Genomic DNA, 15,150 nt, shown 5'->3' with positions numbered 1-15,150 from the left:
CAGTAATTTTTGGACTCTTACATTAAGAGGCAGAGGCAAGTGGATATCTGTGAGTTTGAAACCAGCCTAGTCTACATAGTAAGTTCCAGGACAGCCAGGACTACATGGTGAGGTCCTGTCAACAACAACAAAGAAAAAAAAAGAAAAAAAAGAAATACTTTTAAAAATGAAAGTAGAGACAGAGCTCAGGAATCAACTCCATCTGTACTTGGATGGGAGGTAGATAGACAAACATTATTCGCTACTGTGAAGAATTTATTTTTGTGTTGGGTCTTTATTGTAGCATGTTTGTTTGTTTGTTTGTTTGTTTGAGACAGGTTCTGGCTGTTCTGGAACTCACTAAATAGACCAGGCTGGTCTCACAGAAATCCACCTGCCTCTGTTTCCCCAGTGCATAGACTAAAGGCGTGTGACACAATGCCCAGATATTTTTAATTTCTTTCAATAAGCTGAGGGGTGGGATTTGATCTTCAATTGACAGAACTCAGACCCTTCCCTTGTCACTGGTTGTCTTGTCACAGTAGAGCACTCAGTCTATATATATTACATTACTCTGACAGTCTGATAGGTTTCTTATTGTATACTGCACATTCCCACTCCAGTATTACAACATTAGACTCAGTAATGACTTCTAAATAGACTGGGTTTATATACTTTTTATTATTCTGATTTTTTTCATACATGAGTACTCTATTTACATCATTTCCACCCCTCTCCCTCCAATTCCTCCCAACTCCCTCTCAAATTCACAATGTCTTTTTTAATTATGATTGTTACATATATATTTATTTACATACACATGTGTTTAAAGAAATACAATCTGCTGTCCATTTAGTATTGGTCGTATGTATTTGTGTTTAGTATTTGGGATTGAATAACCCATCAGGGCTCTGTCCCTGAAGAAGACTAGTTCAGCCTCTCTTAGCAACCATTAATTGCCTGTAGTTCTTCATCTGGTGATGAGCCTTGTAAGATTTCCCCAATCCAGTCAGGCATGGCAACTGGTATTGTCATTGTGTTGAACTTGTTCAGTTGTTCACGTTGTTGAAATTTCATGAGTGTAGCCATACACTGATTAGTCTCTATACCAGCTTGTGGTATTTTGTACTCATAGAGAAGGCTGAACAGGTTGTATTTATATTTTGCTTTTTAGCCTTGGCAGTGGCAATGACAAGTAAGAGGTGATAGCAACATTCTAGAGAATCACCCTTAACTAAGAACCCTGGTTCCCAAAGATTGGAATTGTAATATCAAGAGGCAACTAAGAGTTCCATAGAGAAAGTGAAGGTAGACAGTGTGATAGTCTATCACTATGAAGGAAGGCAGGAGTATTGAGGCAGCAAGAGACTCTGATAAGTTGAAGATAGGAGTTGAGACTCTAGGGGCTGAAAAGCATGGTAACAAAAGGTTGACAGAGTCACCTACAGTTAAGGAGCTAAACTAAAGTTTGGGAGCCACAAGTCTAGCTAAAGAGTATTGGTATTCTGAACCTACAGCAATTTCCTTCTGAGTACAACATCTCTAGGGCAGAGAGAGAAGAGAGAGAGAGGGAGGTTTTAGAGGCTTCAGCACTTGTGTACAATTCCATTAATGTAGATAGTACAAGCTGCAGCAAGCAAATACCCAAGAATCATAGCAGATTACCACTAACAAGCAATAATTCTGGATATTGCTCATGGCTGTATAACATCAGATATGGTTCTCTATACTTTCAGAACTTTTTGAACCAATTACGGCCTTTTTTTTTCCTTAAAAAAGTCAGTTTCTTCTTTTGCCAACAAGAAACTTAGCAACTCTAAGTGTGTTTATTGATGAGCATCTCTCTCACTAAAAACCCAAGGCAGCTGAGCTCAAATATTCAGTCACATTCTTAGCTGCCTCCTGTTTAGTCTATGCATTTTTCTGTTTTATGCCTTCTTAGCACTTAACACAACAAACCCCAGAGAATTTATATTTCTTTTCATTATTTCCTCCATTAAATTATTTGTGAGTGGAAAAGAAAGTAATTTGAAGAGCAAATGACAAGCATTTCAGAAATAATCTTGAACCAAGTATAATGGAAATTGATGACAGAGTAAAAAAATAAAAATGGCATTATAAGTCCTCTATTTTAAAAAGATAGCCATATTTCTGAAAGATCAAACTGTAGACAACTACATCACAAGTCACCAGGGCACAGCTCCTTCACTTTCGGTATTATGCAACATATTCACTCACCACTTTAAATAAATGGTGACCACTTATCTACTGGGCAGATGGGACAACTGAGACTTTGGTAATACTAGAAACATGCCAGAGGAGCTAAGGCTAGTAAATGTACCTACAGAAAGGTAAGCTAATGTAAAGATTTAACTTCGTAGGGAGAGCATGGAAATGACAACAACCATGAGAATGGTACATAAACAAACTGTGGAACATCTCTTTAAGAGCATCTAAAATGTGCTGCATCTTAATTTCTGTATTCAACTGACCTCTAAAGGAGTTAGTGACCAGAGGGTATCTGAAGTGCTGTACTGATTGTATGCCTACTATGTGATAATCCATGTAGTAATGTGAATAACTGTCTGTCCAAGCCACAGAGCTACCAACCACTCAGCCTTTCTGTCCTAGACCAGAGATAATTTGGATTTAGAAAATGGGATTAACAACAAAAGAAGTTAAGTATGGAGAATATGCCTGGGAGTTGACGTTCAGTGAAAGGCTAGCATACTGTTTAGGTCTCCTATAAATTGTGAGAAAGAATGTGAATGGCATGGAGAAATATGGAATCAATGAGGTTCGGAGATGACCACAGAAAATCATACAGCCTTTGAAAGAGAAGATAGAATATCAATTATTGACAGCTCCCCAGATCCTCTGAGACTTAATTTGTTTATATTTCCTTTAAACTCAACAGAAAAAAAAAATAAATGTGAGCTTAAAATGCTCACACAGTCACATCACTGACACATGAACAGTTTTTTCTTTCTCAAGCCATTTAATGTGAGTTTTAGTTCTTTGAAACTTAAAAAGACCTGATTAGAAAAGGAGTTAAAAGACAATGCAAACAATAAAGGTGCATGGTGCATGTTAAGGACAGAATAAAGAAAAGACAAGGCTACCTGACTACTTGATTGCTAAAAGCTTTTACAGAGGTGAGGAAGATCCTCTAAAGTGAGCCCTAAAAACCTCTTTTTCTTAACTAGTTCATGGTCTTTTATAATTCATTCACTTAGGTCACCAATGTTCTCATCTGAGAATAAATACTTGCTTCCAACCTGGTTGATTACAAAGACATTGGCAGGGAGTCAGATGATAAATCTCAGGTGTTTTGTTTTGTTATAGTTATTTTCTTCTTTCTTCTCCTCTTCTCCCATCCCCACCTCCAGAAAAGCAAAACACACACTCACAGCATCAACCAACACAAGTTAACAATGGATAAATACAGCTAATTATTTGACTAGTGAAACTACACTAATTAATACATGTATATACTTACACAAAGCAAGGTTATCCATTGTTTTCTTCCCTACATTGTTTGCATTTAATTCTAGTGAAAGGTATTTTAGGACAGTTTTTTTTTTTAATGGCGCAGCTGCTTATGACTGAGGTAATAGCTATGAAATACTTCCTTACTATCTTTTTCATGCAAAAGCAAATTGAGTGCTAAGCCTTTTATTACTGAGAATAATAGTCATACAATTGTTTGTCTAGCATCTATCAAAAGTCCTTAATAATTCTTGAATTGGTCCACCTTTCTATGAACCTCCTAGAGGACTGCTGTCAAGTTTTCCCACTAAGCATGGTAAAACATTTGCAAAGCACATTCACACTACCTACTATAATCTCAGCCCAGCTATACAGGGTTTTATGTAGACGAATACAGATAGCAAGGTACATAATCAAGTTCAGTGTGGGTTATTACTGAGAAACAACTTGGAAGTCATAGCTTAATAGTTCTCAAAACATGTAATTTAGTGGTTATATTTAATAGCATTCACTCCAGAAATTTACCTCTACTATCTATACTGATGCACACCTTTCACTCCACAGTCCAAAGAAGATAGACAGATGGATTGCAATGATGTATAAGAACAAAACCAACAAAGGTTCAAGTAGTTATGATGAGAGAAGTGGCATTTTCAATATTATACAGAACACTCACGAACCTAGAGTGATTAATGTGTCTATTTCTAAAGGAGACAGTTGGCATGGAAACAGAGGGTTTATATTTTCTGGGTGATTTTAAGTGTCACTCACGATAGAAAACATATTCAGTATAAGAGGTCCAGATCCTGTCATCTGTTTGGTCATGTGTGACAGTGCAGGTGCCAGTGGAGTTGCATGCTACCATGTGGAAGCCAGCATCAGCTAGTTTGTCAAAAGCTTGTTCCAAGAAAGTAAATTTGAGGTAGTATCGAGAAGTATATCGCTCTGGAGGGCGATCTGGGTCTCTGCTCTCATTCAGAGTGTCTCCGAACACTTCTTTGGCTAATGAGATCTTACCACACACCATGATTCTGGCCACACGGCGGAATTTGGCATCTGTTTGGCTGTCCCTGCCCAGAGTATAGGAGCCTCGATAGCCAATAGTGATGAAACCAGCCTTCTTGAGCTCAGAACCAGGGGCAGCGGTCAGAACCATGGGATTATCAGGGCCACTAATATGAATGCTATTGGTTGAAGAGAAATTGAATGTTGTGTCAATGCTGGGTGAGAGCTCTTCTAGATCAATCGGACATGAGTCATTTCCAGTTAAGTTGAGCTTGTTCATTTTAGGAGCCAACATCTTGGCTAGTTCTGGCAGCTTAAAGTATTCTGCTTCTCTATGGAGCCGGCCACACTCTGGAAAATGATCCGGAAGCACTACTTGCATGTCTCTCATATAGTCTAGGACATAGCGAAAGAGAAAACCATCTCGATCTATGAAGAATCTCCCTTTGTTGTCCTGGATCAGTGAGCAAGGATTCTTTACACTGAACATTTCCCAGAGCCGGGAACCAGGAATGCTGATCAAAGTAGGATATCGAGTTATGTACACCTGGCCACCTACATTGAGTTCAATAATCTCAGGAAAACTGCTGCACTCCTCGGTTGGTTTGACATCACTTGACTTTTCTGGCATGGCCATGTTGACCTACAAAGAACAAAACATTACTTTTGAGCAAGAATGTATATAGTATGGGGATTATATTCATAAGCATTCATTTCCTGCATACATACAGTCTGTATATCAAGAAACCCAAGGCTGTGGAGATCACTCAACACATAAGGCACTAGCCATGTAAGCCTAATGACCCATCTGATCCTATGTTAGAACATGGATTCAATACCATATATCTGTAATCCCAGGTGCCTATATGAGGTGGGGACAGGAAAATTTCCCAGAAAGCCATGTGCCAACTAGTGTAGAGTGTGTAACACAGCAAAAACCAGAGAGAGTCCATCTCAACAATGTGCAAGGAGGGAACCGACTTCTGAATTTTATCCTCTGACCTCCACATACTGACCATGGTATGAACACACACAAACACACAGACACACAGACACACAGACACACACACACACACACACACACACAAACACTCGCACCACACGCGCATGCATGCACACACATACACACTTCACATTTACTGAAAGAAGAAAATATAAACTCATGTAAAAACATAATCATCTATTCATTAACTATGTTAATGTGAGAATGGCAGCATAAAACTGCCTTTGTGGTTTGGCTTTGCAACCTTTTTCCCATCTTTGAGGGCTTCTATCACCCTAGGCAAGAGCTCTTCCACTGAGCAAATACCCAACCCTAAATGCCCCTGCATCAGACAATAATTCTCATTTCATAGCAGGTTATCTGCAATTTATGCAAGACCCCCTTTCTGGAACATTTCTGCTTTTCTGCAGCTCATTCATTCTCCTGTCCTTGACCCCAAGACAAACAACCCTGTCAATCCATTTAGTGTGCATCTTTTCATTTGTGTGTATCATTACAAAATTAATTGTATGGTTTTGAATATATATTATATTGTTATACTATATATTTCCTCCCTTCTTTTCACTCTCAATCCTCTATTACTCAAATACCTTTTGTAGACAACACCCTGATATGCTCATCCAATCACTTCCAGCATCTTCAGTCCAAATTGGTTTTAACTGCCTGCTCTAGTACACATCCCTTTACATGCTGTCTGAATTTCCAAGACAGGACTCTTCCTGTTTTCTAACCCTCAGCTCCCTATTAGCAGCTCCTTGCTGACTGCTTTGGCAGTGCCTTGATTCTAGCAGGTTGAAAATCACCTTTATGTATGTGAAAGGTTTTTTTTCTAAATAGAATGTATTGCTTGTCTTTATGTTTCCAGCCCAAACAGATCGCCTTTTATAAACTTTTCTATTGTTAGAAGAACCACAATTTTATGTCAGCTACATCAAAAATCTAAATCCCAAGTCATCTTTAATGACTTATCCTTCTTTCTTATCTATATTTGTCACTAACTAGAAGCCATTCCTTTGTGATGCCTCTTGGATACACATTATTACCACTAACACTTAATTTATAATGTTCACTAACATAACACTTTCCCAACTGCTTTGTCTTCCTCTGGCTGCTATACATTCACATATATCTTTTCTACTGCCCAACACAAGAAATTCTTAAGTTTGCTACCAGACCAGCTGCTATGACATCTTCTCTGTTTACTACAGTTAAATGGTTCCAATTTACCTATATATCAAATCCAAATCTCTTACATGGGAACTCAAAACTACAAGCCAGTTGTATCTCCTTTGTAATGATAAGAATATCTAACACTATATAGGGCGTCTGTGCTGGACATGGTTCCTGACTGATGAAGTGGTGACTTTTATTATTCACAAACTGTTAAATAACAGGTGATAAAATGTTGCCATAACATAAACTAGAAAATAGTTATGGTGCTATCTAAACTCAAGCAAAAGACCACGGATTTATTAACTACTTCATCCTTTTGATTATATCTGCTAATATGTATATGTATGAAAAAATGTGTAGATCACTGTTGGCTGCTTTTGATGTGTCTTTTTTTATTTACTATTTCTTTATATGCCCTTACTCAGACCTGTTCTTCCCCCTTCTTCACAAGCCTTATTTCATCCTTCAGACATTCATCCTATTGCTAAAAACAATTGATTTTCCCGATAAAGAATAGAAGCGTTCAAGCATTCATTTACCTTTGCACTCATAGGATTTCCTACACTTTCATCTACTATAATGATAATGTGGAAAGTGAATGGACCTAACATTTATAAAATACTGCATGCAACTCTTCATCTGATCTCCTTTCCTGCGTCAACTCAGTTAACTATATATAACAATCCAGTGACGTAAATACTGTTGAAATTCCTCCTGCCCAGAGAGAAGCAGGTGCATAGTCTATTAACTTCTTTACAGGGATTATTTTTTTCAGTCTCTGTTTGCACTAGAATTAAAACTATCCTACTAAGATGCAGACTCTGGCTATCTCTATCAAAACTTCCCCAAAGTCAAGATACGAAAAAGCATTCATATTAAATAAGGCATCTGAAAATCCACAGAATGTAATTCACCATTTTCACAATGAACACATGTTAATAACATAAACTAAATTTAAAAAATGAATCTGAAAGCTATGAGAAAATAAAATGAAGAAACAATATTGGCTTCAAAATTCCATGAGGTAGCTGCCCTTCCCTTGCTCTTTATTGGTTAATCCCAGTTCTCTTTCCCTTGAAGAAATGGATGCATTAGCCACACTGAACCTATAGCCAGTTCCTCAAGCACATTCACTTTTTCATGTTCATGTGACTAAAACTTATGATTCTGTATGCTTGTAATGTCATTTTTATTTGTTCTGCTAATTCAATTCCTACCCATCTCTTCTTGTGAAATAATAAAAGAAAGTGGCAGGTTTGAATTAGAATCCTGGATAAGATTGAGAAAACTGTAGTTTTTTTTCTGAGCCTCAATATTTTTTATCCAGAATATAGATAGAGAAAAAAACTGATTAATAAGGTAAGAAGGAAATTGTGTATGAGTCATATAAGTACTTAATATAGCAGTTGTTTCATTATTTGCCAGCTGATAAATAATAATATCAGATATTAGTTACATTAGCTTCCTGAGCTTGTTTTAGAGGAGTAGCTCTCACTCGGCCCTCCTAATGCTGCCACCCTTTAATACAGAATTTTGGTGACACCAAATTTATTTCCTTGCTACATTGTAACTGTAATTTTGCTACTGTTATGAATCATAATGTAAATGTTTGATATGTAGATGGCCTTAGGCGACCCCTGTAAAGTGTCATTCATCCCTAAGGGATCATGACCCCCAGATTAAAAAGCATTGTCTTAGAAAAAGTGGTAAATTGCTGTTTTCCACTGAGTATTTATGGTACTCAATGGGTCATAACAATCCATTGAGATGCTGCCTAAGTGAACTATCCTGCTTAACTTTTAAACCCATCCTGTTTATTCCACATTACTGTGCAGTTTAGAAATTGATGTATTAGAATACTTAACAGTATTCTGAAATTGCTTATTTATGTAGCTACCTGTGGCTAATATATCCTCAGATACAATGTAATCTTGATTATACTTCTTTGGATCAACATCACTGGGAGGCTGGTTAGTAGTAAGGTTGGAGTAACTACTGAATGGTGAGTATATCACCAAAAAACACATGGTATAATAATGCCAGGAATGTTATAATGTCAGAGGAGATACGAGGAGAAATCCATTTATAGAAGTTCATCTTGAATATATATGTGTGAAAAAGAAATGTAATTGATTTTGCAGATTTCTGAATACAAAAGGTGATATTCTTCCGAAAAACAAAACAAAACAAAAACAACAATAACAACAAAAAAACCACTATCAAAAGTTGAGATGTTTTTCCCCAATGTACAAACAGATCATTTTATAGCACGATTAAAAAAGACTGTATTTTTTTCTCCATGTTGCTTTAGATATAGTTCTGTACAAGTCAACTTGAAATAGGCACTTAGAAACCACTCTTACTCAAAAAGCATTGGCTCACTGGGCCCACAAGGTTAACTGAAGCCAAGGTGAAAGTTTGATGTTTCTGCCTTAGTCTGTATCTGTTTGCCTCCATTACTTTAGCTGAAGGTACTCAAATAAATCTTTTTCTTTAACTTTTCCTCTGGAATTATCCTGGATTCCAGGAATGGCAGAACAGACCAGGAAAAGAGAATAACCTGTAACAGTACACTTTGGAGTAGAAATTATAAGAACCACATTGATTCCTTCCACACAGTAAGGGTATTTTCACAACATCTTACAGGACTAGATCTGAAATGGTCAAGCAGACCACATCTTGACTAGGGTTGCTTAATTATACATGTCTCTTGCCCTTTATACAAACTCCCCGCCCCCTTCTCAGTGTGGATACACTGAATAAATCTCTCATTTTCACAATTACTTGTTCCTTTCTCATATGAAGATAGCTGAGGGAGGGGAGGGGTAGCATGTAAAGGCTGCCAGAAGCCAGACTTTTGACCTAAAAACTTCAGTTATAAGCCAATGATTTATAATCCTATGAATTAGAGTTACAATCAATCTAGGGCAGTGGTTTTCAACCTGTGGGTTGCGACCCTCTTGGGGGTCACATATCAGATGCCCTGTATATCAGATACTTATTTTATGATTCATAACAGTAGCAAAATTAGTTATGAAGTAGGCAACGAAAATAATTTGATGGTTGGGGTCAACACAACATGAGGAACTGTATTAAAGGGTTGCAGCATCAGGAAAGTTGAGAACCACTGTTTTAGGGAGTCAGGCTGAGTAGCCAGTTTGCCACTTGTGTTAACAAAACAATGTTAGCTACTTTCAAAAGGACAGAGCCGTTATTCTGGGAGAAGAAATCAGAACAAAAGTCAGGACGGAACTGCACTGGAACTTCCGCTGCTGCCTTTCTCAAACATTTTTAAACATAGATATAATACGTGAGCGGTTTTCGGTTGGTTGGTTTTTGTTTTGTTTTGATTTGATTTACTTTTTTCTTTCTGTTAGAAAGAAAATGGAAGTGGTTTCTCTAATAATGAACATATCTAGTTCAAAACAGCCCCTTGTGCACACATTATTGCACGAAGTAAAGGACAGGCAGGAAGATGTTTATCTGTTTGTATGTTTTTGCAATGTAAAAATTCTTTTCTACTTACAAAGCTTCCTGCATAACTTCTTTCTTCCCTTCTCCAGCCCAATGTTCTCAGTCAAGCTGGTTTTGCTTATGGGGAAACAGAGAAGCAACGAACACAAAGAGTTCTCTTAACCTAACCAGAAGTCAGTTTTGGAAATGCTGCTTCCCCCTTTGTGGGGGGGTCTGGGGACTGGCAGAGGGCAGCCTTTTAAGAAACCCTAAAATGTCTCATTTATTCTCTTTCATGAAGAAACAGGAGGCTGATGAGGGTGTGTTGGTAGTGCCCTCAGTTAATCAAAGAAATAAGAGTCCCTGTAGGAGGAAGTAAATAGGGTGACATTTAATAAAGGGCTTAAATCAAGCTGCAGAGAAGACAAATAAAAGCAGCTGTATACCAAGCCCAGAAGAACTGAGTTATTTATTCTAGCGTTTCAAAGGCAGTAAGGAAACTAACCAATGTATCACTCCCTTTCTGGCTCTGAATAATTCTACTTGTAACCAAGATCCATGTTTTCCAAAGACAAAAGTCAGCTGTAGCAAAGTACACTATACTGTAAGCTCGTCAAAATGATATGTGACTGACAGAAAAATGTGCAGGAAGATATTTCTGAGAAAACAAGACACTTTGTAACCAGCCAGTTTTCTATTTTATTAAGCCTGAAATCCCTGTCTTAATCCCCCTTTCCTACCTACTGCCCTCCATTTTCTTCTGGAATCTTTTACTTTTTCTGTCTCTTGGTTTCTGTCTCTCTCCTCTTTTAAACCAATGTGTTTTAAATATTTACTTGTTTGTAAGAATAAAGCCACACATTCAAATTAGGAAAGTGATCCCCACCTTGTATGCTGCTCCAAGCCAGAGATCCAAGAAATCAAAGTAGTTAACAGCTAAACTGGAAGTGCAAGCAAAGGGAGAAAACAACTTCAAGGAAGAATTAAGAAACAATTCTTTGCCTCAGCAATATTCCCTTGTGCTTCTAACTAGCTTGTATCTGTGACTTTTTGTCTGCTCATAAAAGAAAAGGTTAGCACCCAGAAGCATTAAACCCAATCAAAATACTTTAAAAATTCAACGGATGCTAGAAAGCAATCTGAATTTTCTGATTCCGCCCCTCGGAAAGAGCTTCGGTTGCTTTTGGAACTCTAAACTGCTTTCCAGTCACAGGCTTCACAGTAGCTCTCTCAATAGAGAAGCAGCAGACGTGCCTATCCCCAGCTCAAATTCAGAAGCTCCGGAATTCCAGAAGCAATGGACTGGAAAGAAAAGACAAGGAGGGTGATAAAATAGTTACCTTGAGTCTCGAGGCACTCAGGTACTGCCAAATCGAGCTTCAGTGCCTGTCTGGCTTAGTGCTGTGAGGGCTCAGCTCCACAGAGGAATGGCTTTCTGTTCTCCTTCTTCTCCCTTGCTGTGTGTTTTGGTGCTTGATTTGAGTTTTCCTCTTTAAAACTAGCAGTCCTCTAGACCCTCCTCCCCTGCTATGACATACTTGACTTCCTCTCCAGCTCAGCCAGCCTCCCGCTCTATTCTGCAGCCAGACAAGAAGCAAAACAAAGCAAAGCAAAGCAAAGCAAAGCAAAGCAAAGCAAAGCAAAGCAAAGCAAAGCAAAGCAAAGCAAAGCAAAGCAAAGCAAAGCAAAGCAAAGCAAAGCAGAGAGAAGGCAGGGAAGGGGGAGGGGGCGAGAAACAAAGGTAGTGGTGATGGGGAGAGGAGAAATTTGGTTCATCTTGGTTACAGCAGAGCAAGTAAATATTTTGCAGTCACAAGTACATGAATGATTTGTAAGGGGCTTGTTGTTTGTTTGTTTGCTTCTGAAACAGGGCCTTCTTACATACCTCAGGCTAGCCTTGAAATTTATATCCTTCAGTGTCAGCCTGGAGTACCTGGTTTTGCTATGGGCAACCACAATCACACTGAATGAATTTTTCAATGAAGAATTTGTTGGATTCTGAACTTAATATTAGGTATATTTACTTTAATGCCCAAAATCCTAAAAGTCAGATTGTATGCTAAGAGCTGAGAATAAAGAAATACTAGACACATTTTTCTTTCTTGAGAAGAATTAAACGTACTGTGTTTCACTATTATGGACGAGAAAAAGCACAGTATTGTAAGAACAAAAAAGAAGCATTCCAGGGCTATCTAGGGAAATCTGAAGGCTTCCTGTGGGGATTAACTAAATGGAGTTTTACCAGATGCATAGGAATTAACCACAAGATAGGATTAGCATTGCAGGCAGAAAGGACAGAATCAACAAAGAGCAGGGGTGGGGTGGGGAGTTGGGAGGGTGGGGATACACACATACCATGTATTAGATACTGTACTCAACTGTTTTTTAAATGCTAGAGTCAAGATGTTAGGCTACCTCACTCCAAAACTTCCACGTTAATGTTCTCCAGTTGTGGTATAAACCCAACTAAAAAAGTGAACCCCTTATCTAAATTATTTTGTTGTGTATGCATTTCTCCCTCTCTAAGCATCACTGAAATCATTGGATTTAAATGTGGATTTCTTCAAAATTGGGCTACATCTCTCTAAATCTTTATTATTAGATATTTTCTTTATTTACATTTCAAATGTCATTCCTTTTCCTGGTTTCCCCTCTGAAAACCCCGTATCCCATCTCCCATCCCCCTGCTCACCAACATACCCACTCCTACTTCCCTGTCCTGGCATTCCCCTACACTGGGGCCTTGAGCCTTCACAGGGCCATTGATGGGAGGCCATTGATAACCAACAAGGCCATCCTCTGCTATATATGCACCTGGAGCCATGGGTCCCTCTTTGGTTGGTGCTTTAGTCCCTGGGAGCTCTGGGTGTACTGGCTGGTTGATATTGTTGTTCCTCCTATGGGGCTGAAAACCCCTTCAGCTCCTTTGGTCCTTTCTCTAGCTCCTTCACTGGGGACCCTGTGCTCAGTCCAATGGATGGCTGTGAGCATCCACTTTTATGTTTTTCAGGAACTGGCAAAGCCTCTCAGAAGAGAGCTATATCACACTCCTGTCAGCAAGCACTTGGTATTTGCAATAGTGTCTGGGTTTGGTAACTGTTTATGGAATGGATCCCCAGGTGGAGCAGATTCTAAATGTCCTGTCAGTCTCTGTTTCTACTCTTTGTCTCTGTATCTCTGCCCATGGGTATTTTGATCTCTCTTCTAAGGACTGAAGTATTCAAACTTTGATCTTCTTTTTCCTCCTCCTCCTCCTTGTCTTTCTCCTTCTCCTTTTTTATTAGATATTTTCTTTATTTACATTTAAAATGCTATCCTCTTTCCTAGTTTCCCCTCCGAAAATCCCCCATCCCCTCCCCTCTCCCCCTGCTCACCAACCCACCCACTCCTGCTTCCTGACCTTGGTATTCCCCTATACTGGGGAATAGAACCGTCACAAGATCAAGGGCCTCTCCTCCTATTGATGACTAGGCCATCCTCTGCTACATATGCAGGTAGGACCATGAGTCCCACCATGTGCTTTTTTTAATTGGTGGTTTAGTCCCAGAGAGCTCTGGGGGGGGGTACTGGTTAGCTCATATTGTTGTTCTTCCTATGGGGCTGCAAACCCCCTCAGCTCCTTGGGTACTTTCTCTAGCTCCTTCGTTGGGGACCTTGTGCTCCATCCAATGCATGGCTGTGAGCATCCACTTCTATATTTGTCAGTCTTCCTTCTTCTTGAGCTTCATGTGGTCTGTGAATTGTATCTTGGGTATTCCAAGCTTCTGGGCTAATATCCACTTATCAGTGAGTGCATACCATGTGTCTTCTTTTGTGATTGGGTTACCTTACTCTGGATGGTATTTTCTAGTTCCATTCATTTGCCTAAGAAATTTATTAATTCATTGTTTTTAATAGCTGAGTTGTATTTCATTGTGTAAATGTACCATGGTTAGCATGTAGAAGAATGCAAATCAATCCATTCTTATCTCCTTGTACAAAGCTCAAGTCCAAGTAGATCAAGGACCTCCACATAAAACCAGATACACTGAAACTAATAGAAAAGAAAGTGGCGAAGAGCCTCAAGAACATGGGCACATGGGAATATTTCCTGAACAGAACACCAATAGCTTATACTCTAAGATCAAGAATTGACAAATGGGACCTCATAAAATTGCAAAGCTTCTGTAAGGCAAGGGATACTGTCAATAGGACAAAATGACAACCAACACATTGGGAAAAGATCTTTACCAATCCTACATCTGATAGAGGGCTAATATCCAATATATACAAAGAACTCAAGAAGTTAGACTCCAGAGAAACAAATAATCCTATTAAAAATGGGGTACAGAGCTAAACCAAGAATTCTCTACTGAGGAATACGGAATGACTGAGAATCACCTAAAGAAATGTTCAACATCCATAGTCATCAGGGAAATGCAAATCAAAACAACCCTGAGATTCTACCTCACACCAGTCAGAATGGCTAAGATCAAAATCTCAGGTGTCAGCAGATGCTGGCGAGGTTGTAGAGAAAGAGGAGCACTCCTTCAATGCTGGCGGGATTGCAAGCTGGTACAACCACTCTGGAAATCAGTTTGGCGGTTCCTCAGAAAATTGAACATAGTATTGCTTGTGGACCCAGCTTCTCTAAATCTTAAAAGTTCTTTCTCAGTCAAATGGACATTTTGGAGAGCTGAGTTTTAAAATGGTTCAGTTTGGAGTGAGGATTTACTTGCATGTAGAAAGCAGGAAACTAGACTGAGTGATATGGGGACAATTTTTTTTTTTGTCATATAAACAAATCTCAGTTCACTTTTATCACTGGTGATTCTAATAAATAAATGAATTAATTCTATATTCTCTCATTAATATGTTTAACTGTATGTCCTGGTTGTCAACTTGACACAGACCTAGAAGTACGTGGAATTTGCCTACTTCAGATTGCCCTGTAGGCAAGTCGGCAGCTGGGTGTGTTGGGGGCATTTTCTTGATTAGTAACTGATGTGGAAGGGTTCAGCCCATTGTCAGTAGTGGCACCCCTATGCAGGTTAGTCCTGAGTTGTATA

At 38.8% G+C, this 15,150-nt stretch overlaps 1 protein-coding gene across 2 annotated transcripts; it reads right to left on the bottom strand.

The window, feature by feature from the left end:
• Nucleotides 1-638: 638 nt before the first annotated feature.
• On the bottom strand, nucleotides 639-11,690 carry LOC110287332 (BTB/POZ domain-containing protein KCTD12-like). Of its 2 annotated transcripts, XM_021153983.3 has the most exons (3): nucleotides 11,443-11,690; nucleotides 10,989-11,043; nucleotides 639-5,116 (listed from the first exon to the last, which is right to left on the bottom strand). In XM_021153983.3, exon 3 carries the CDS (start codon nucleotides 5,108-5,110, stop codon nucleotides 4,232-4,234), a length of 879 nt encoding a protein of 292 aa, XP_021009642.1. In that variant the 5' UTR covers nucleotides 5,111-5,116; nucleotides 10,989-11,043; nucleotides 11,443-11,690; the 3' UTR covers nucleotides 639-4,231. The 2 variants fall into 2 exon arrangements, with proteins under 2 accessions (XP_021009642.1, XP_021009643.1); XM_021153984.3 differs by lacking the exon at nucleotides 10,989-11,043 and having other exon boundaries at nucleotides 11,443-11,688.
• Between the last annotated feature and the right edge of the window lie 3,460 nt (nucleotides 11,691-15,150).

Source organism: Mus caroli, unplaced genomic scaffold (assembly GCF_978045245.1).
Source record: "Mus caroli unplaced genomic scaffold, Mus_caroli_1 scaffold_5, whole genome shotgun sequence".
NCBI lineage: Eukaryota > Metazoa > Chordata > Mammalia > Rodentia > Muridae > Mus > Mus caroli.
This window is presented reverse-complemented; position numbering and strand designations above follow the sequence as displayed.

Coding starts and splice junctions, on each gene's coding strand:
- LOC110287332 (XM_021153983.3), bottom strand. CDS start 5,110: ATGGCCATGCCAGAAAAGTCAAGTGATGTCAAACCAACCGAGGAGTGC.